Below are 24,192 nucleotides of genomic sequence, written 5' to 3'. Positions count from 1 at the left end.
CTATACAAATTGTTATAAGTTATTGTTTCATTTTTTATTCAATAGTTGTATCATGTAGTTATTACACAATTCTTGTAAATGTTAATATAGACAAAAGTGATCATATGAATATATACACAGAATATTTGCGAATGTTATGCGCTACATAAATATTATAAAATGCGTCGCTCTCTATTAATTACAATTCAACGATCATTTATTGAATAATATTTAATTACATAATCTAGGAACTAAAATTGACGTATAGTACAGAAAATAATGTCAGTCCTATTATTATGCAACATACGGCTGTAAATGCGATGTAATTGTGACTATGGTGTAAAACTTAGGCATTCGAATGTAATAGTTTTCAAGAATGTCAAAAGTGAAGGAAAAAATGTAGATAATAGTCGAAATGCCTAAGAAATACAGACTCATATAATATATATATATATATATATTAGTATTTTATGTACGATACGTAATCAACAGTAATACTTATATACATTATTCCCTGTAATGATGTAACATGATTTGCCTCGAAGCTATCGACTCATAAGCATTATTTATCTTTCAAGTTGTAGTGTAATAATGCCTTGATAATAGAGACTGCTATAATAATTAAAATTGATTTTCGCTATCAGCTTCTAAAATTATCTAATTACTACAACATAAGTGAAACATTTATGACAATGAAATGAATGCAAGTAAAATAAAGTAAAATGACTGTTACACGTATGAATCAGTAGTTTCGAGGTCTTTATTATTAACCAAAAAGTATCGTTTATTAAATAAAAGTTCGAATAATGTATTTATATGTCTCATGTTACTGAATGTTGCATCTAAGCAGTATGGATTTATAAAAAAACATGAGCTTCTGTAACTAAGCTCCCAAGCAGCCTGAGGTCATCAACCCGAGAAAGGCGATTTATACTTATGGTTTTGTGTTCAACGTGCCTCTTACGGCTGCCGCTATAGACCGCAATACGTCTCTGAGCGCTATGATTATTGTAGTTATATATATATGTATATGCGTGAATATATATACACATGACATCTACAAGATCATGATGCGGATTGGACGAGTAATCAAGGTATGGCTGGACAGATTAAAGCGTACTGTGAACCTCAGAAAAAGTGAGAACATGTGGATGTTGAGCCAGAAAATTACATCCACAAAAGCTGGTTCAAACACAGTTAGCAATTTAGTTGAATTTCGTCAGTTGATCGAGTAGTAGATTTGACTTGCAACCGGTAACTCAACTGAATTATTGGACGTGTTGAAATTAGCCTATCGGTCAAAAGCTAAAACCGGGCACATCGGTTACGTGGTTAAGCCGGGAATTGGTATCACCGAACAAGAAATATTCTCGATATGCTCTTTGGTATAACGGATTCAGTGGTTCGATGTAGGCAACTTGAAAGACAACTATGACAATTCTTCAGAGCAATGAAACTCTGGATCATGGGCCTAATTGGGCCAGTGCAAGGATGACACCCCCAGCCACAGCTTGGGTTGATGAGATTGGATCTACAGGCTCTCGGGACTGGAGGTTACACCAAACTCGTCAAAGGATTGTTATGGATAGAGTGGAGTTTAAGAATAGTTGGATAGGGGCACTCGTCATCGTTATTGGGTGGAATGACGAATAAGGGAGTTCTAATCTGTTTCCAAAACAAGAAATGCACGCGATATGCCGGAGTTGGAACGGGTGTTGGAAGAAGGACGATAGAGACGGGGAAAGAGTGGTTGCATAAGAAAGAAGCACCCTCAATCCGGAGACAGTAGAACCTGTCCATGGGGGGAGGAGGCTCGAGACGATGGTCTCGCGGGTGATAGCGAGGCCGGAGGCACTGGAGGAACACGGTCCGAAGGAAGGCCGGAAGGACCTTTTACGAAATATTTAAAAAAGTCCATTAATCACATTTACTTACCTCCTCATACAAAGTTTGGTCAAATATTTGACTTATGCAAAATTTGTTTTCTATTTCGTTACCTACACGTTGTAGACTAAAAGTTTATCATTGAGCACCTAGTTTGAAAGTAATGTCCCTTCGCGTATCTTTGTGTGAAACTTACACAAATTATTAACGAACAAGCAAACAAAAAGGATTTGTTTCCTCTATATCTAATCTAACTATGATATTGGTTTTTATCTGTTTAGGCCCATAGATGTTATGTGCAATAGTGTTGATCATTTACAGCATTACATTCAATATAATATGTAAATGTGAACGTAGGAAGAAAGAAAGAGACAGTGGTATATACCTGTGATAGACAAAGATTTCACTTATGCGACGATAATTAATCTGTGTAGGTACATACTCGGCAATATTACAAAGATCTTGAAAGCAAACACGATCTCAGAGTTTTATAAATATTGTAAATGTCTGATAAAAGGTTCGGTTCGTCTACAAATAATATTATTAGTTTGATGATTTTCGTAAAATTTATGCGGTATATGGATTATGTATATGCGATTTGTTCGCTGAACTGACAATTCTTTTGATTAAAAGTATTGCTTTAAAAATGCAAGTTTCAAGTTTTAAATACTGTCCAAAGTCTAATACGATGTTTATATATATTTCACACTAACACCCAGATATATGCCCATCATAAGTAGCTCATGGTGCTATAATAATTTATTTGCGTTTCAATCGGTAGCAGTTTCTAAGCCATTGTAAAGTACATGTAAATACTTTGAAATAAACTTATCGATTGACCCATCTCTTCACCGGTTCCGTCCAGTTGGATTCGTTATCTTCCTCTTTTTCTCCATCCGCCTCTTCTCTCTCACCTCTTTCTTGTTCCTGTTCGCTGGATGGAGTAGCCGATGGCGTTTGCGTCATATTAACATTACGTGCGCGCAACTCAGCCAAGAAATCGTTCTCTTGCTGGTAGCGACGTTGAAGTTCTTCTCTCCACGAATTTCCACCACCGCTACTATCATCTCCGTCTTCACCAGCCTCGAAGTCTAACAGATGAAAGTCATTTCGAAAAAAATTATGTTTTCCAACAATAGATAAATATTTATTATACATTTATGTTTTTCATGGTGATACTTTTATCTTTTATTTTCCGAGTAAATAAATACCAATTTTTACTAAAGGTTAGCATATACAAGTACGCAAGATGAGCCATTCAAAGTGGAATATTTAAATGTCCTTTTCACTTGCAATCGCATAAAGAAACTCGGAAGAAAGTTGTGTTACTTGTAATCAAATTATGAAACAGTTCTCTTGTCGGGGTCATATTTTAATAGCATCGTTCAGAGTACACAAAAAAACTTTTCTGACCTCCTTTTATTGGTCAAACTCGTGATTGGATTCCAAAAAAGTTAGGTAAACCGAAGAGTACTTCCTTAAAAGACTATACCAGAAAATGATACGGTTTCTACAATTTAAAGAACATCGGTGACTTCGAAACTATATAAAAAAATATATTTGTAATTAGTTATAGTTCTTGTGCATTATACATGTATAGTGCATGTTCGTTTCAAACGATGTTTTCCTACGTATAATTATAATTAACAGCGACATTCAAGTATTCCTATATAAACATTCCATCCTGGATATATGCGTATGGTAAAAGTATCGGTACGTTTCTTGTTAATTGAAATTTCTTAACATTTCCCTACAATTTAGACCAATATAAGTATTTCTACAAATTGTTTTAGTTCGAATGTACGGTTGTAGTATTCCATGTAATCGAGTATAAACTAAATTCTAGATGATTAACTAGTTCTGAGAAAAACAATAAAAGTCTTTACACTATTGTATGGCGTTTAAATTATTACGGAGATGTATTCCGTAATAAAATTAAAAATTTAACATTGATACTCTACAATCTGAAATAGCAGACCACTCTTTTCATAATGCTCATTCATGGTAATAATTATAAACTAATGCGAAAAAGCAAGTGATGTCATATTTTGCAAATGCTTGTGAGAATGTAAAAGGTACAATAATGTTCAGTATTTTAACAAACTCTTACCTAACGGCTTTCTGATGTTAAGACGGCCAGAGTTGTGAGAATGATCCTCCTGGTCTGAGTCTGCAAGCCACCAGGACACATTCACAGGGGGTGCATATCACACACATTCCACAACACGTCTAAAGTGTTATTTGTATAGGAACATCTATATTTCTTATCCAGTACAGAGAACATTTTTCAACATCTTTGAATGTATATTCTAGACTGTTAATAAATTATTGATACAACGTTTCTCAAATCAATATCGTTCGAAATCATTAGTAAAATATTGAGTCGATAATTTTTGAGATTATTAGTTAAAAATGCAACAGGTATAATAATACTTTTTCACTTTTCACTTTTCCCAGATTTTACATATTAGAAATAAGAAATTATTTTCCCGATTCAAATTAATAACTTTCTTTTTATATTTATTTATAAGTTCCTTTTATGTGAACAGGAAATAAATTAGTAATTGCCAATTTAACAGTATCATGTCCTGAACAGAGATTCTGTTGTTTTGCGTGTAGTGTAGTCTGTGCTATTGCTAGACTAAACTTTGCTAACTCTATTCTAAATGAGAGAAAACAATAAATACAACAGGCAAATGTGTGTATAAGGGTGTAAACTAGATATGTACATCCGCATAAGTTTGTTTCTCAATAGCACGCAAATGGTAAGTATATTTAAAAAATTAATGAAAATGTGGTGGGTCGTGTGTTATGATGGCTAGAGAACAGGGGATGATTCTACATGAAAAAGTTGATGAAGAACATAGAATATAATTGTCCTGTTGATTACTTTTTTGTCAATGAACGGAATATGAATTCATAGAACCACGTGTATTAGATTATAAAAGTCTCTAATATCTATCCAGTACTTATAGTTACGATCTCAATTTATATTATAAATTTATGGCGCGCGTTGTTTCTGTTCTATTTTATAATTGAAATTCTATTAGAAAAATGCTTGTATATGTTACACAAAAATATTCTACATTTTTTTATTTTAAATAACATGTAGAATCATTTTTTACTTATGTAATTAATCTTGCTACATCCTGCACACTGTACACTATACATATTGTATACGTTATCACCTCATTGGCATTATCTCAGACCATGTATGGTCCAAGATCAATATGATCTTTGTGATTTTTCACAAAGCATTGAAAGTATAAAATATTTTTAATAAAATCAAGTTTGAAAATTTTGGCGATTCGTGTTTTTTAATTACAAGTTCGTATAACATTGATATAAAAAGCAAATCGTACCATAATGTTCTGAAACATTAGGGGTTTTAAAAATGTCGGTAATGTTAGTAGTCAACGAGCTAAGAAATAGCGACTACAATACAAATTTTTATTCAATACTTTTAATTCATATTCTTTTTCTGTAAAATTATTTCCTTTCAAATCATCTATTATTAGTTCATTAGTTCAATAACTTACGGTTTTATTATTTCACCGCAATTCCATTAGCCAAATTTATTAGTCGCTATATAAATAGAAACATGTAATGAAGTTTACCTTGTACCAATGTCATAGTTCCATAATAAATTTATAACATCATCTTTATTATGAATAGGAAGGGTAATGCTAATACTGTTACATGCCATAAAAATCTAATGACATGATAGAATAAAATTACTTTGATACATGCCTGTTTACACTAATATAGCTCTATATTATCAGAGAATGTAGATATGAAAAGATAAATATTTCATATAGACTACTGTTATGTTGATTTTACTTCAACTTTGATGAATTGATTACGTCAAATATTATAAATAAAATATGAATATATTTACATGATATTTAGTAATTTGTTAATATTTTTTTACAAGTTCCAAACTACTTAGAAATGAATTTCCTTATTAACAATTTATATTATTATGTCATCTATCGTATTAAATACAAAAATTTATAAAATAACTATTGTTACCTCTTATAAAGTTGATTTATAACATTCTGTATTATAAGAAGAAAAACTTGTATCTCTTATATCTAATCCGAATATGTAATTATTGGTGGCCTGTGTTAAACAAAATAACTAAGTACAAATTCTGGTGCCATTATAAACTACATAAATACTTTGCATTCATTTCTGACGCAAATTCAAGTAGAATTTATCATTTAACATACCTGAATTCAATTCCCTCACAAGCGTTGACATGGCATTAGTAACACTGTCAGCAGCTACCAACAAGTCATTGCGCAAAGATCGGCCCAAGCTATTATTCGCACTGCTGGAACCACTCCCTGGCAAGCTGTTTGTCCTGAACGCAGACCTGATATCGAAAATCTCTGTTTTCTTTGCACAAAGCGATTTTTAAATAAAACAACTAAATTAGGTTCGTATCATGCCACACTTATTGTGCAAGCATCTATGTTTAATTAAATATTCGCTCTTCCTATATATATATATATATATAATATATATACATAATAAAAAATATAATATATATATATATAATATAATATATATATATATATATAATATATATGTATATGTATATATATAAAATTATCTTGTAATTGATTAACAGAATATAGAAATAAACATTTCAAACTAGCAATTTACTGTCACACGCATGCAGAATGATATTGAAATAGTATAACAGTTTCAAATGATGATATCTTTTTCTTATTAATTAACAGCAACCTGTTTAGCTATGGTGTTTAGCGCTTCATTTCTTCCTCACGAAATTGTATTAGAAACATGTCTTGATGTGAATTTTATTATTTGCAATTTTAAGGAAGCTATATAAACTACCAACATATCAACATAAGTATTTTTCATCTAAGAAATATATCGTACGAATTTCTAAAAAACGAGTTACCGATTTTATCTTCACTGATATCATAAAATTTCTCAAGTACACAAAACATGTTTATTATACATATATGTAAATAAATCGCAATATACCAGTCGCATTCACCAAGAAAATAGCAGTCTTTATTGTATCAGTGCATTATATACAAATGATGCTAATCGAATAGTTCCTTAATACTTGATATATAAATGTTTGAAAAATTATATAAGATATTAAAAATACATAATAACTAATACATACAAACTTAATTTAACAAAATCAAAAGAACGTGTATGCAATGTAATTATATAATTCTATATAAAGGAAAATATAACAACATCTTAAGAGTGTACAATAAAATTTGTTAACGTACTATGGAAAGTATATTGATACCATCTGCATCATTTTATACAATATACATGCCTGTAACTAATATGTATGTCGATAAAATAAAACTATAAAAAATATAATAAAACAAAAGCGTCATAAAATAGCAAAAAGCAACAGTGTGTTTAAATAAACTGCTTCTCTGTAACGAAAGGTAAAAGTAAGATTCACAGCGTCATCGATATAGGAATGTTTCAAAAGATGAAAATTGTCTTACATTTACGTAGTATCAAAATTATTTCTGTTACCAGTTAAACGAAAATACATACGCTTTAACATTTGCATGCAACAATCAAATGTGTGATTACGGTGCGAATTGTTCAATAGTGTGCAGTCTATGATTTCATTGCAACTAGCACTGATCGATCATATAGAAGAAATCAATATTTAATATGCCTGTGTAGCAATACACAAATAATACATATAATAATCAACAGATACATGTTTTGCCATTTGATTTCTTTTGAAAATTTAGACGCGAATTTGTACAACTGAAACGAATCAATAATTGAATTACTTAAAAATTAAGTAATAGTGACTACTTCGAATATGGCATACAGTGCGTAGCGAATGTAAATAATACAGGAGCAAGGTTTCTTTTATTTTAGATAATGTAAAAAAGAAGCTGATAACGTTAACATTTATGACATTATCACTTACTCGATTAAGTACATTACAAATCTTTGTACAAATTATTCGTGTATTAAATGATTTACGTGCACATCGATAAAGATTGTTAGTAAAAAACTATTGTCGAAACATACTCAAAGTTTGTCGTGAAATTTTATAACATGAGTTATAATTGTAAATATAATTTCTCACACGATTAACTAATCAACGTAGAAATATTCTACCGAGATAAATCATTTGATAACAATAAGATAATATCTTATACAAAGATTGTTATTTGCAATTTACGATCTGTTTTATATTTGTCTGTTGTGAACTAGTTTTTAATTTATTTTTAGCATAGATTTTCTACATGCCTGCCTACCTTACATCACCTCCAACACACGACAAGTTATCTGGAATAGGATTTTGTATTGTTCCAAGCATAGCGTTACTGGGTACGTTTGCCACTGATGTTGTTGGGACAGGATTTTGATAGCTTTGCGACATCTGCTGTTGACATTGTGATTGTTGTTGTTGTTGCTGTGGAGTCGTAGACAATGGGCCACCTGGTGTCGGCGGTGCTGATCTACTACTTGGAACAGCACCTGGTGGTAAGGGTGGGGACTTTGTACTGCGTGGTGAACTATTTGGCGTTGATCTAGGAGATGCCTGATGATTCTATAACCATTGATAAGATTAAGTGTTACATATAGTGTTACATCAACTATATAGAAAATTACGTTGTGTTAGATTAAGTAAAATACCTTGAGCATTTTCATTAAACCTTCTAGTTGTACCATTAATTGTCTTCTAGAATCTTGTAAGGTGGCTAAATGAGTTTCCAACTCATCTTTCTTTTGTCTCAATGCTCTCAATTCTGACATTAGCGCAGGATTTTCTAAACCAGCAGCTTCTATCTCTTGTTGTCTCCTACAGTTGAATTACAGATTCGTATGAGAAAAACTGAATTATCGACAAGCAAGAAATAGAATATTCATTCGATTAAATATTCTATTTCATTTACTTTATGCTGAAGCGTGAATGTATTATAGATGTAGTGTTTGTGTGTGAATCTAATGAATACATTAGTGGTGGAAATCTATATTTTTTAAACGATTCGGCAATCAATTAATAAGTATAAAGGTATTCCATTATTTAATTTTAAAATAATGCAATTATCAGTAGTATACCAATCAGTTCGTTCTCTTTGAAAAACAAGTTTTGATATACTTGCAATAACGACCATGGAACAAACATATTGGAGGAATACAGTTAGAAATTGATCGGTCACGGATAATTTCGTCAAGTTTGAAAACTTATCGATATCATTTTACGAATTTAATGTTTTCGTATAGTTGTCATCTCTCTGCATTACACGACATTGCTTTCTCTTCTTAAAGTCTGAACATTCTATATGTATGTAGTACCATGTACGGGTTGATGGTTGTAATTGTTAGTTTATTTTTGTGATGTCTTCAGCTCTATTATGCACGCTATGCAACCAAGGTAAGAAAGCAAAACAGAATGTTTATAACATGCATGATCCTAGGATGGTTCGACAGGATGACCTGAGGTTTAGGCTTGATATAAAGGAAATAAACGACACAGGTATACCTTAACCTTGCAATCTCGCGCATTATTTCCTTGTTCTTTGCTTCTAATTGCGATATAAGTTCGCGTTGTGCTCTCGAGGCATCTAAAGACACCAAGTTAGCGTCAGACGGCGCCCTACCCTGCAACGTGATTATTTGTAAAGTGAGAATGTATGTATTTACACGAACAATGCTCGCATTACATTAAAAATATTTATCACTCACTGCTTGCTCAGTCTGTGACATTCTGGATGAGGCTCGTGGCTGTTAATATAGTTAAGTTATTACAATCCATGAAACAATATTACGACACGTTAAAGTGTTAATCCCACTTTTCTAACATACTAGAGATATAGAGTCTCGCTTTATTTTGATTCTGTATGGTAAATCTTGCGCGACAACTTTAAATTTATTCAAATTAATCGGATAGAGTAGCATTTTTCTGATAGAATTATTGTTACTTTGACAGAAAAAAGAAATGTTTGGGTATTATCCGATATAAAAATGGAACATACAGAATACGAAATAAAGATTTGCTATATAAGTTGAAAAAGGTAAGTTGATATCTTACCATGGTTCTAGCTTCCTGAGCCAACCTTTGTGCGTATCGTGCTATTAATTTATGTTCATCATCCAGTCTTGAACTATCCATACTGCATAGTAGCAAATAAAAAAATATAAATAAAATATGACTCTTTATATGGACGTTTAGCAAAAATTAATATGCGGATAAGACGGGTTTAAAGTCTAACCTTCTTAACGTAGAACGACTATCCATTGATCCAGAATCAAACGGAGCCATAAAACCAGGGTCGGGAAAGCCATTGTGAGATGGTAGAGGCGAAGGTGGGCTGTAACACGGTGAATTTATTTGCATGTAAAATTATGCTGCTAGAACAAAGTATGTTAACAGATTTACTTATACTTTCGACACCTACACGATATGAGATAAATCTAAAGTCTTTTCGGGTTGTTCAGGGAAACGTGGTAAACTGTTTTTCCCTTTCTCAGGTACACATCTGAAGCTTTTCCGTAGAGAATGTCCAATTTGTTTGCTCGGCGATTTCTATGCAAAAACATGTAATTAATGGAATAATTTGAGAAACGATTCATCATCGCAAACTTTCAAGTTTCGAGAACGTACAAAACTGCTGTATTCCCTCGTTTCGTGATCGTTGTTATGTGTTCCAGAAACTTTGCCACGCCAAAAGCAGTCTTGACAAAGCTGATACGAGTGGCATTTCTGGCATCTATATCGGAAGCCGGTGAAGTTCTCTTTGTGACACACGTCGCACATGACGGGATGAGCCACTAAAAAGATCGCAAGCATACGGTTGTTATTTACCGAATTATTTGATAATTGGGCGACTTCTTTCAGGGTGAAACACGCTGCGCATTACTACAATTAAACTGCAAATTTCACGGACATGTGATAAAAAGAAATGAGTAGGTTTTGTGTAATTTATGCAAATGATTGATTCATTTTACACAAAGATCTGCAGTCTAAGAAAATAACAGAAATAACGGTTTTTGCCGCTTAACCCTTTTCGGTCCTATGTTGGAATAGATGCAACATTAATTATTTTACTATCTATTTTCTCTCTTTCTATTTATCTCGTTTGTTATGCATTTTATTAATATACCACATATATTTGCAATTTCACAATTCAAGTATTTACAATTCTACGATTGCATTTATTTGCACTTTTGCCATTTTAAATCGTATGGAATTAAAATTCTAATAAATCGCAAACGTTGCGATTGAATTAATATGAAACGATAGGATATTTTCATTAAATAAAGTTATCGAAACTTTTAGAATGGTAGGTAGACTGAAAACGTTTCGAACCGCAAAGAGTCATCAAGTTCTCAAGTAAATATCGTCGGAAAAGATCTATGTTTTTATAAAAACAATTAGACAATCGTAGGAACTCACTGGTTTCAACAGCAGCCATTCTGTGATACAATGGAAGCCAAATTAAACAGTGTGGTCCAGGGTCAGACATGAGTGTATCCAAAAAGTCGTTAACCGTGACTTTTAAGTTCTGAAACAGTGTAATAACGCTAACCATGTGCACACATATTAAAGATATAAAATGGAATGTACAATATTCTATAAAATTATGAAATGATTTCTTTACTCTCCTGTTCGAGATAGAAAATAATTTTATCTGTAATCTCCCAACCACAATTAAATACAACTTTTTTACGTGTATTATTTCTTAATAGAAAAACGACGATAGTCGTACATTTGCCTCTCGACGAGTATGGAAATGGTATATGAAAAGATGAAAAGCAAAACATTTTTTTGACAATTCCTATATTATTGTTACTGATCCGCAATTCGAATGAAACTATGGAGTCTAGAAATTATAAGAAGACAACAATGAACGTAATAATTTACACGCGTGTACAGGGTGTCAAGAAATTGTATGTTATAACCTTTGTAGCTTGATTGGCTACGCCTTTGGATTGGTGAAGATTTATTAAAGAATCAAACGCAAAATTGACCTTGATCGTTGTTTTCGATATTCAATTTTTTTTACGATTCCATCGTATTCTACTAATCGAGGAGATGAAATGTCCGAAAGGAAATAACTCCTCCTCTCAAAACGATGTTCTTGTATAATTTTTTAACTCAGCTTGCGTAACGTTTTTACATTTTGCAACTAGATAAAATAAAAATTAGTGGTTTCATTAACGATTTACTATTGATCTTTCTCTTTGACGTTACATTATTCAAAGGTTTACGTCGAGGCTCGGTATTAACCAGCACGCAACATTCAGAGCGCGAGGGCTACGCCTCCTGACTCTCGTCAGGCGTCTCACTCCCCAATGATCGCGTAAATGCGATGCGCGCGCGCATACACTTCTGCCTATATGTATAAAGCCCAGGCATGGGCCTAAGGTGCTTCGTCAATCATTAAACAATTTGACTTTGACATAACCGATCGAGGTCAATGTTGCGGTCGACTTTTTAAAAGGATCCTCACTACTCCGAAGACGTAGTAGAATTACGCTGTGAAGATTATGACACGTAATTTCTTGACATAACCATGTACAATATATCTAGCATCCATGATTAGAAAAGAAAAGAAAAGAAAAGAAGAAAAGAAAAGAACTTTAATAATCTAATATAGAACAGTTTATGATTGTGCTTACTTGAGGAAATATTGAGTTTGAAAGCCCCTCGGTGTATCCGAAAGATGGTGTCTCGTAAACCGCAGCCGTTAGCGCTAAAACTTCTTTCAAATATTCGGCAAACCTCCAGTGGATCATGTGACCATTACTGTCCGATATTTGCGAATATATATCTGTACGATAGGTGCTTCAAATTAATAACGAGATTCTAAGATCACTGGAAACATGGCGTACTTCAAGCCACATAACTTACATCGGAACTTGTCCATCAATTTTCCAGCGCATAATGTAGCTAGAGCAACTTTTACCGAGAACACGGATATTTTATTGTTTTCCCTGTGGAACGGTAATAATTGTTTAACATTGAAATACGATTGACAGGTTCATCGTAATCAATAAGTTTCCAGACAAATATACACTGAACTATTTTCGTGGCACAGGGGTCTGTCAATTTATGGTGCATTCGATTCTTTCAACTAGAATCAGCGTATCGAGCAATCTTCTAACTTGGTTTCATTATCATTTCTTAAATCAGTGTTAGCAGATTTAATCACAAATTTTTATGCTAGTTTTATATTAATTTCCAATTTTTATGTTAGTTTCATCATTAGTTTTTAAATTAATATTTATAAGAGTGAGAGCACTAAGAAATTTGATACAGTTGAATGTAGAAATTTGTTTATTGCACTTGGATTTATTATACCAATTGATAATTGGATGCGCGCGACACTGTTCATTCGTTCATGTCGTACGAATTTTCTACGCTTGAAGAAGTTTTTTCGTTATGACAAATACACAAGCGTTGTTACTGTTGTTTTCTCAAATAATAATCGGGTAACTAAAAACGCAACTAAATAATTTGTAGCGAATTATCAATAGCACGATAACTATGCGGAAATTAGTGCATCGGTGCGCGTTCACCTCATAACTGACAATGTTAACTGCAACGCTGGCGAGCGTCAGTTATCTGCACTAAAAGGATACAACTTGCACCCGGAAGCCTCAAACAGTATTAAGCACAAGAAGTCGGTTCTCGAAAGCCTCAAGGAAAATAGTATTATACGCTAAAGAATGTTTGACCTTCTTCTTTGCACTGACACCTAGTCTTACAGAAAATTCAATTTACAGTCGGTTCTAAGAAATGTCTATTTCAATTATTACATGAAATTCTGGATTTTCTAAGGAACAAGATGACTATGCGAATCCTTACTCAACCAGAACATTTCAAATCCATATAAATGTTTCTCCTGATTCTTTCAATATTTTAAGTTTCTTTCAATTATACTATTAAGCATAAATGCATAAAGCTCTTTTAAATGCACCATAGACGCGTGTTAGGCACCCGACCAGTAGACTACTTCCGGTAGATAAGACCTTAAGACCTTCCCGATTTATTCGTCAAATTACTAGCCACTCTAGCGGGTTTTTACGATCCAGTGGTTGTTCTTACCCGGTAGTGTAAGCAGCAAGCAGCCAATTCATTAACAGGGCCGTGGTGGCGTCGACTTTGGCTTGTTGCGAAACAGGCACTCGTTTATTCAAGGCGTGAAACAAGGAAGACAGTAATGTTTCGAGCCTCGACACGCCAAGCGTGCTCGATGGTTCCAACGTGTTCAAACCGTTTTCCCGGAACGCCTCGATTACATTCCAGATGTCAACGTTGTGCACTGCACAAGAAAAAAAAGAATTATACAATCATTGTCAATCATTGATTAGGGTAGGGTAGCCAACAAAAGTACTTCGTACTGACATTTTTCATAAAAATTTTTTAAGTAATTGTTAATTTTGGTAGCTAATTTGAAAGAAAGAAAAACTCCGAACCGTGTACAATATACCGAATAAATCTACATAAAACAATTACAACAAACAATATCTACACATATGTCGATGATTAAACGATTACTGATCGTACTCACAGTGTACCTTCTTCTGAATGAATCTTAACTTGCAAGCGGTGCGATACGACGCAAAACGGATGCTGTCGAAATTTTGTTGTCGCATTTCTTGCAGAAGCTGCAACCGGCTCGCCTCTCCCGTGCTCCCATTTCCTGATCCCCCGGCACCATCCTCTGCCATTTTACCTGCACAAGTGAAACAACGTGCTCACTATCGCTTTCCGTCGACGTACGACACGCGACACGCGACACGCGACACGCAACACGCTGCGGATTAACTACGGATTCGTGCAAACCTACAAATACTATTCTCCAATCGTGTGATTTCGAGATCGCGAGTCTACGCGCAACGATCACGGATAGCTCGCTCTGTTCGAACAGTTCCGCGAAGTTGCGTCTGCAACGAACACGCGCGGATCGCCTAGATCGCGAACCAGTGACGAGTATCGCGCGAAACGAAGGACGCGCGCGTGTTGATTAGTCATCAATGAGAAGTCAACTCTCCTCGGTATTTAAAAACAAGAACCTGCTCCCGCCAGAGTCCGGGCATTATTCGAATCGTTTCGTTTTCGAACAAGGATTTACCAAGTACAATTATCCCATTCGATTCAATTTAGTTGAATATTTCATTCGGATAACGATCGTACAGTATTTCATCGAAACTACAATAATATCGTTAATGCTTTCTTAACAATTTCTATTCGTTTATAATTATTCCTATCGGTTGATCATTATTTTTCTATGTTTATATCTAGTTTTTCTAAGCTAGAATGGTAGAAATAAGTTGGTAGATACATTTTGGACATCGCATGCTCCATCATTTTGATTAAAATCGATTATTTTCCGTATTCATATCCGTATACGTATACATTCGTAGGCGAACGAAGTTGGTAATAATTACGAGAACTTGCTGAAAGAAAGTTGGCAATGCGCTACAGCATGTCAGCGTCGTCGTAAGTCAGGTATCTACGACGTTCAAAGGAGATGTTCGTTTGGGCATATTTCAGACGCGTACGTCTTACATTACGAAAACAAATTGCGAGAAAATTACGGTAAATCGTAAAAGTTTCAACGAGCGCTTCACAATTTCAATAATCTGATGTAATTAGAAACAAGTTCTTTCACCTTCGAAACACGTTTAATGATATACTCGAAATGAACAGCACTTGAGCACGCAAGAAAAATAACAGGGTAACAACTGAAGGGGGCAATGGGGAGGAGGTGCAATTAAACTTCGGTTCGGCACAGTCGCGGAAATACTAAATTCTTGGGGAAATGAATACGCGACTTAAACTTAAGAGAATATTCGGTTATGAAGCGTATTTTCTTTTCTTTTTCAGAGTGATTAGTTCAATTCAAAATTCTATCATTCCAAAGAAACACCACCCTTTACATAGAAGGAAAACTAGCCGTGTAGTTTACGCGTAAATTTTATTCGTAATATTTCTTGAATAATATCTTATTTGTAGTATTTATACGCAAAATGATTCGCAAAATAGAGAAATTTTAGTAAAATGTTAACGATATGCAATAAAGTTTCTCGTTATTCTCGCTTTCGATGAAGCAAAAATGTGCTGACCCGAGCAATTGTATCTCGATTCAATGCTTTCGCTTACGGTTGAAATCAGCGGGGAAAAACGACCGCATTCTTCGGATGTCAATTTAAGACGTATTTAACAAGAAACAATACTGTTTAATTATTTTATTTAATTAATAATGGATAATTGATAATAAATTCGATCTTATTAAATACACATTCGCACGATACACAAATGTTGTACCAGTGATCGTTAACGTTAGTTTGTAACATAACCTGACAAACTGTTATATCAACGGTGGGTAAAGTATATTTTAGTAGACTCGATCGTATATTTCTAATTTGTTAATTACTTTCTAATTATTTCCCAAAGAATGAAAGCGGACGGACGCCATTCTATAGAAACATCCATTGTTGCAGTTTTATAATGGGGAACGTTCGCGAATAATCGATTCCAATTCATCAATTCCGTGCGGCGTAACAAAGAAATCGTAGAAACGAATTCACCGACGACGGGAAGACAATTACTTCTATCGGTGCGCGCTCGCGTCCGCGCGCCGACGAAACGACAGGGATTCGTGTCGTTAAATTAATGGAACGTGAAAACCACTTGACGAAGAGGCAGTTCTTCATAATTCATAGAACGCTCGAGAAAAATCCAGTCACGGAGACAGTCGAGAGTGGCTCGTCACAACCGGAGCAATTAATGTTTCGATAGCTTCGGGGGTGAATGGCAATCGGACGACAAACAGAAAGTTAGATTCGTTCGAAGAGAGGCAAACAGGGTGGGAATACAAACCGTGGGGTTCGTTGACCCTTTGGCCATCATTATTGTATGCATAAGGACCGTTTCGGAACGAGTAAAATAATTTTGGACGATCGATACCAGGAGTCGTAGTGGATCCAAAAATACCTTATCTGCTATCTATTATACAAACATTTCGACCGATATCAATATGTTACGACGATGTTAGAGCGTAGAACTTTATACGAACATAGCGCGTTGATCCTTTAGGGAAATTGTTAATTATTTGATTATATTATATTAAATAATAATATATTTAATTATAAAATAATAATATATTATATTATATTAAATAATAATATATTATATATATTATTATTTTATATTAGTTAATTATTTGAAATAATTTACAACATTGATATTTATCGCAGAACCAGTACCAACGGCCAGAGATTTACGCTTGATTCCGCTTTTCAGCGGAATTCCTTTGTTTAATATCTATAATAACAGAAATGTTTACGACCGAATGACCAGTCGGTAAAGTGTCGAATAAGAATAAACGTCGTGCGACAAAAAATATTCACCTAGAAACAGAAGATGTCATCGGCCGGAGGAAATAAGGGAAGCAAAATGTGTGCGCGTAAATATGGTCGAGCGCATTCGTTAAAAGTAGATGGGAGTAATACTAATCGAAAATCGATTCAGAGAGATCCATCGAATAGAATACACCTGATATAGAAAAGTGAACTCTTATGTCAGCAATTTTTCGACGTAGGTCATATCCTTCCATAGTAGTAAGCTTCTATGACCCTAGTACTAGGGACTGTACAGTCTCTAGCATACCGAATGCTACAGAAGTCACTGCTCCAGGCATTGCGCATCATTCTGCATTCTGCGACGCACTAACGAGCCGTAAATATCCTAACGCTAATTACGGGCAATTTAGTGGCGTTCTGCTTACGCTCGCTTGTGATACACGCATGGTTTTGAAATTAGAGCAAACGGCAAACGGCAAACGATCGTATCAAAATCTATTAGAAAAATAACCGAATAATTCTACAAATTGTTTATCACTAAAACACGAATTTTATGCATTTATGGTAAAAGTATGTAAGTGAAACTTTTCAGGCACTAGAAAAGTTTAACATTGAGCCTACCGACATTTTATACATACTTATTTTTGTCGAAAACGTTCTAATGACCTTTTTCAAAATAAACGCTAATAATACAGAATAACGTTGACAACCATTCGCGTTCCAGCCTCGCGTTACCTCAAATTACCTGAGGAACCCCATATTTCAGGAAGTAACATAATTTTAGGATACCCATCATGTACAATATTAAATTGAAGCTTCCTTATTTTCAATGCAGCTAAATATAAATATACGGACATAGGGGTAGGTAGGGTATTCTCCGCGCTCTTTCCACGATAGCTGAAAAGGTGGATTGAAAAGATGGAACGACGTTTGCCTGGTAAAATAGAAGGCCGGAGTTCGAATCCCGTTCATTCGAAATAATGTGACGACGGCAGGCAATCCGTTCCCAGTCACGGAATTACTTCAAAAGACTTTACTTTCAATTGGTATCCGAGATTACCGGAAACATGGAATGGATTTCTGCGATCGACCTTGCAGCAGCTACAAACCATTTATCGATAAATATTTTCCTTATTAATCAGTCAAGAATTCCCGTATAAAGTTGTAATAAAACTCTGTTCATTCAGAAATGACTCATGGAAGAGTTGAGTACATGGATCATTGATTTTTATATACGTTTATTTTGCAAACTTTCCTTAACGCTATATCTATCTAGGCGGACAAAACAATCGAATTCGAATTTTTCGATAATAGTATTCAAGTATCGTGAAAACGTGCACCTGATTTTCAAATTGATCTTTCGGTAAACGACTACAAAGATTTACTAATTTGTATGCGTCATCGATATAAAATGGAAATTATCAAAAGCGTTTATTGAAAATAGGAAAGCTGAATAAAATGGTTGCGAAATCGCGAAAGAGTGATTATCGCGGTCTGCAGCTCGCAACTGATAGCTCACGATTATTGAAGAGTTTCGCCGTGATACCCGTGAAAACGCGTTTTTGTCTGCTGCCGCTGTCCTGACAAAATGGAACGGAGATAGACGCATTTGGAATGAAAAATACCGAGAGAAAGGGAAATCGAACGAAGAAAGGGGGAAAAGGTTTTAGCACAGCTCGCTGTTTTGCCAAAGACTAATGCGTCCACTACGAAACACGAGTGCGGTTTCGAGGAACGTTCTCCACTGAATACGTCATTATGCGCGCGAAATGCGCGTTTTTGTATCGCCCATGGTAAATCCATGGCGTTCGTGATCAGACCTCGATGCTAGTATTTTAATTAAGAAATACTGATGTTACGCGTATGCTTCATTTAAAATAGATATATTTAGATACTTATAGATAAATTGTTTTGGAACGAGCGTTTCACAGGAACCATTTCATTTAGCATTTACGGAAACAATGACGCAAAACGAAAACGAGCATATCAAGTGGGTGCGCTGAGAACTTTTTCATAGTTTCAGCTAAGCATTTTCCCCATTGTTCTTTTCGCGTCGAACGATATCGGGGCTATCGATCACTTAAGGAGAGGCTTATAATATTACTGACATCAATCTGGCGTAGGTGAGATCCAGAAATTAAGTAATATTCTGACAGGAAAACGGAAATACAGTGTTTAAATAAACTCCGAAGAGTACATTTTTTATGTTAGAAAAAGTATAGGTTAAAAGTAACTAATATGAGAACTATTTTTGAAGAAAAAAAATGTATTTTTAGAATCCTCTAATCACGAAAGAAAAAATTCTAATATGCTGTAACATACTGTATTATCATATAAATAAACAATGTTCTGCAAGCTTACTAAAGAAGACCATCATCGTATAATAAAACGATATATACTTTTTACTCTTTCACGTAAGTATGCAGTTTCTAGGAACCATTTCTACGAAAGTTTGAATGCAACAGAAGTTCTTCATATGCCAAAGTGTTATGAAGCTAAGTGTTACAAAGGATTCTTCGCGGAGCTGCAAGGTCGTGTGCGAATGAGCGAGGGAAAGATTAGAAGATAAGTTGCAATGTAAATTAAGCCCACTTTTAAGATTCTATTGTGTTCTGTCGAGCGTTCTCTCGTAAATCCCGCTTTACTTCGTCCTACCTCAAAACACAAAAGTACAGAGTAGTACAAAGAAGTACAAAAGAAGGAGAGAGAGAGAGAGAGAGAGAGAGAGAGAGAGAGAGAGAGAGAGAGACGGAGGGAGGGAGAGCAGAGAAGTTTAGAGTGTATTAGTCGACCTACATACGTTGCGGAACAAGTTTAAACTTAGTTAAATTCGAAACTTCATATTCGTAACTTCATTCTCCGAAGCAAATTGCCAATAGAACTGTAACTAACATAAGTGACGCATCCGTCAAGATGCAGAGCTATGACACCAATTCGAATAATGAAAACATTAAGACGTTTTCCTATTTTTAACCAATTATGTTGTGTGACAATCAGGGTGCCGAATCTATTTTATTTTTAAATCTATTGAATTTGACAATTGTTTCAAAATTCGTAATTATCCTCTCAGATAGTATGAAAGATATATTTCAACTAAGATGCAATTTATTGACTTGATTCTTCAAAGTCAATCGTCTATACTTACATATGTATGTATGTAGGGTGTCTCAGTAACTCTGTTGTAAAACAATATCTCCGTTATCGACAACGACACGCGGAAATGTTCGAGGAACAAATTGTTTGGTTCCAAGGAACACATGTTCTGGTGAAAATAGATTTTTTTTAAATCATATTTTTTGAATTTTCAAGATCATCGTTTAAAAAAAAAAAATAGGATTACATATTTCTGTCATTTATTATATCATGGTTCGTTCATTGCTTCGATCTCTTGGCGTCACCTGAACTCGCCTCTCATTGATCACTGTTTTTCGCTAGTAACTCGTAAACAAAACCGCGAATTGCATTTGAGGTGAGCAAAAAGTCACTCCAAAATACCACAAGAAACCCACATTTCCGGGAAGTACTATAATTTTAGAACACCCTATGTAATGAAAATGTATCAATTGAAATTCAGTGAGTGTCTAAATAACGTCGTAGAATAATCTTTTCTGAATCAAACAGATATCGCAAAACTTACGAAAGCTTTTACTCCAACTGGTCTTTGTAAGGATAGGAGAAATGCCTATCGGCTTTCACTTTTGCGATAGGATGCCTGGCTGAATCATCCCTGAAAATAGGCAAGAAAATAGGGAGAAGCAAATTCGACGGGTGTCTTCGTACGCGACTCCTCTGCCGATTCCTGCCTGAGCTCTCTTCCAAATGTTTTTGGCCCTCAACTTTTCTTTTCTATTCGTATTAAAAAGGTAGTGAAAAACAGGGTGACGACTGCAAGGGAACAAAATAGATACAAATATCTCAAGTCAAATCGTTAGTGTTGCGAATGCATGCAACGTTTGCGTTAGATCTCATAGCTCGAATAGATCAAAAGATCGGTAGCGTAACGTGGAGGAATAAATATGTATGCATACGTATTCAGTACTCTACTGCATTAGAATCGCGAATGAGAGATCATGTTCCTTCACGAAAGCGACAAAAATAGCTCTTTGACGACTTCTCGTCTCGGCGCGGCGCATAGTGGAAAAAAGCGGCGAAGTTGTGTAAAAATCAAACAATTTTTGATAAAAAACGATTTTTCATAACTCTTTTTACCATTTATCGATACAATTGTCTACAGATTTATGTACTTTGTTAGCATTTAATTGAGAACAATTAGAGATTAATGGAATTCGATGCCGTGAATACATCAAAGTAAATTATTGTTCAATATACATAGTAGTCGAACGAGTCTTGTTCGAACAACTAACGAAAGCTGGCTCGGATTTGAACAAAGCTTCCTCGCAGATCTGGTTAATATCACCGCGAGCCAGACAAAATGTAGAAAGCTTGGTAAATATAGAAGCGGCAGTGACAAATCGAGACAAAACTGCATCAGCTTTTATACCGGTGATAAATCGTTATTTTATTATACCCGTAGCATTTATGCATATACGCGTATGGATGAAGTTTATTTACCAGATGATGTTGATTTCGATATACACTCTGAGGGGATCACCGACTAAAATGTGGCATTTGAAAATGAACAGAACCGTCTTCAATAAAAGGTGTCTGTGTTTGATTTATTCAATTTCTATGAAACTGGATTCAAATTATATCGATAATAAAGTAAACCTACCATATTAGTTAAAATTACGAGTTTGACAATATGCATACTACTCTGGGTATTTAAATTATTTCAAATAATTACAAAATAAGATAACATATTATTTGAAATAATATTTCAAATAATGTTGTTCCAGGTAGGATAACGAGCATAAAAATAACTATGAAATAAAATAACATGGTGTACGAAATGATATTTCAAATAATGTCATTTCAAATGTGGCCAGGTCTTATTTCAACAATATCGTCCATTGTACATTGTTTTAGCTTTACGATGTTCACGCAAGGATTAATGACACGGGGGAGAACAGAACCGAAGTCTGCCGGGGCAACGAACCTCCCGAGTATCGAGTTTTCGAATTCGTTGGCCAGCCATTTTTTTTTAGCACATTTCGTCGACGATGAAATTGCCGTCTTTGTGCGCCACGGATTGTCGAAAGTATCGTTCAAGAATGCACAGGAACAAAACGATCCTGTTGTGTAGCGAGTCGTGAAGGAATAAGGAACGTGTGGATACCTAAGTTTGAATCAATACAATAAGTGGGCCAGGTGGGGGGTGTATAAGATCGCCCGAGGAGGAGGCAGAGGAACGGCCCGGAATGTGGGACAGTTTCGGTGCGTAGAGTATAAGGGAACGTGCGAAAAGGAACGGGCTAAAGGCGCGGTCAATTTCGGATTCGTCGTAATCGAAATATACGTCGATCTCAGATTCGATCCGAACCATTTAAAATGTCGCTTAATGCACGATCGGTTGATTAAAAATTCACAATGATCCCAAACGGTCGCGTCGCGGAAGTAACAAAACACTGGACGATCCCTAAATTTCTACTTCGAAAGTGGCCGGATCGACGCAAACCGGTAGATCGCTGATCGGATGCTCGCAAAGGATGTAATATTTACATCAGGTTACAGATTGATTTCCGTCGAGTAGGTCTCCACAAAGCCGTTTACGCTCCAAAAGCTTTTACCGATGTGAGACTGTGTTGCGAATCAATCGGGAATAATGTTTTGGACCGGTGCCGAATAGAGGAAGTAACGCGTGTCAGTGGAGCACCGTGTTTAGCGGGGGAACAAACACTTCCTTTGCCAGGTGGAACGTACATTCGCGCCGTGCCGCGCCGTGCCACGCCGCGTCAAGCCGGGACAGTGTCCGTTATATTAATATAACTACGCGTATGAAGTTAATCTCATTTGGCAGGACTTTATCGTTGCCGTCATAATACACTGTAACGGTAAATAAATCAGGGGACGACTCGCGAAGAATGAACAAATTCCGCCGCTAAAACCAGTCGAATTAATTGCCTGCAATACCGACGCGCGAGCTGCATTAGCAAAATTCGACGCTTTCTAGATCCTTTTAGAATAGTCGCGGCATTTATGTGTGTCAACAACGGCGAATAAGAAATAATTGTACCGTTTGTTAACACAATTTTTCAATTACTTTTCTGGGTCAAAATCCGCGGACGACGATCGAACAGATTTTCTTAGTTGCGTTAAGCCTAGGCAAGTATTCCGAGCCATTGTTGCCAGAAGGTTGCGCCTGTATGCATTACTCTGTGTTACAAATAATATACTAGTAAGCACGCGTGCAATTCGGATGAAATTCGTCCGGAACGGCGTCACGGGACACGGCACCTAACCTGGTCTGCCGGTATACATACCTCTCGGTCGCCTTTGATGCGCGTGTCTTCGGTAAAGGTGAAAGAGGCAGAGAGAGAGAGAGAGAGAGAGAGAGAGAGAGACAGAGAGAGAGAGAGAGAGAGAGAGAGAGCGATAAGAAGAGAAAAAAGTGTCGACGGGTGTGGGGTTGCCGTCCCTGTGTCGACAAAGAATCCTTTCTTATCGTTTTATCACATACACGACGTCATTAGTACCACCGCGAAAGTCTGCCGAGTGGCGACAGTAACGACAGCGACGACACTGCTCGCGACACTTGTCCGACTACTGCTGCACCAAACACGGGACAGAACTGTCAAGAGGATCGACCGCGACGTTTCTGGAGCCCGTTCAGGCGGATGAGATTCGCGCGAGCAGACTTCTCAAGCAAGAACGTGTCCACGTTTTGGTCTTCGACGGACAGAAGCCGCCGAACACTCTATGTCGCGAGAATGTTACGATAAACAAACTGGACACAATCTCAACGTAACGTGCATCGCGAGCCTCGCGGCCATCACTGATTTCGACTGCCACTAGACTGTCGGTGGCGCCATCGTTCCTCTGAACGGGCGAACGAGGAATCGGACCATTGCGCGCGCGATTGTT

At 35.6% G+C, this 24,192-nt stretch overlaps 1 protein-coding gene across 8 annotated transcripts; it reads right to left on the bottom strand.

The window, feature by feature from the left end:
- Positions 1-38: 38 nt before the first annotated feature.
- On the bottom strand, positions 39-24,108 carry LOC144471943 (dystrobrevin beta). Of its 8 annotated transcripts, none has more exons than XM_078184549.1 (17): positions 23,592-24,108; positions 14,415-14,579; positions 13,949-14,165; positions 12,752-12,834; positions 12,520-12,671; positions 11,294-11,402; positions 10,502-10,668; positions 10,296-10,423; positions 10,110-10,208; positions 9,929-10,010; positions 9,583-9,621; positions 9,380-9,498; positions 8,530-8,695; positions 8,148-8,443; positions 6,096-6,241; positions 3,974-4,033; positions 39-2,954 (listed from the first exon to the last, which is right to left on the bottom strand). In XM_078184549.1, the coding sequence occupies exons 2-17, from the start codon at positions 14,572-14,574 to the stop codon at positions 2,692-2,694; spliced, it is 2,286 nt and encodes a 761-aa protein (XP_078040675.1). In that variant the 5' UTR covers positions 14,575-14,579; positions 23,592-24,108; the 3' UTR covers positions 39-2,691. The 8 variants fall into 8 exon arrangements, with proteins under 8 accessions (XP_078040675.1, XP_078040678.1, XP_078040676.1 ...); XM_078184552.1 differs by lacking the exon at positions 23,592-24,108 and adding an exon at positions 20,849-23,571; XM_078184550.1 differs by lacking the exon at positions 23,592-24,108 and adding an exon at positions 14,690-20,827.
- Positions 24,109-24,192: the final 84 nt, after the last annotated feature.

Source organism: Augochlora pura, chromosome 7, assembly GCF_028453695.1.
Source record: "Augochlora pura isolate Apur16 chromosome 7, APUR_v2.2.1, whole genome shotgun sequence".
Classification (NCBI taxonomy): domain Eukaryota; kingdom Metazoa; phylum Arthropoda; class Insecta; order Hymenoptera; family Halictidae; genus Augochlora; species Augochlora pura.
This window is presented reverse-complemented; position numbering and strand designations above follow the sequence as displayed.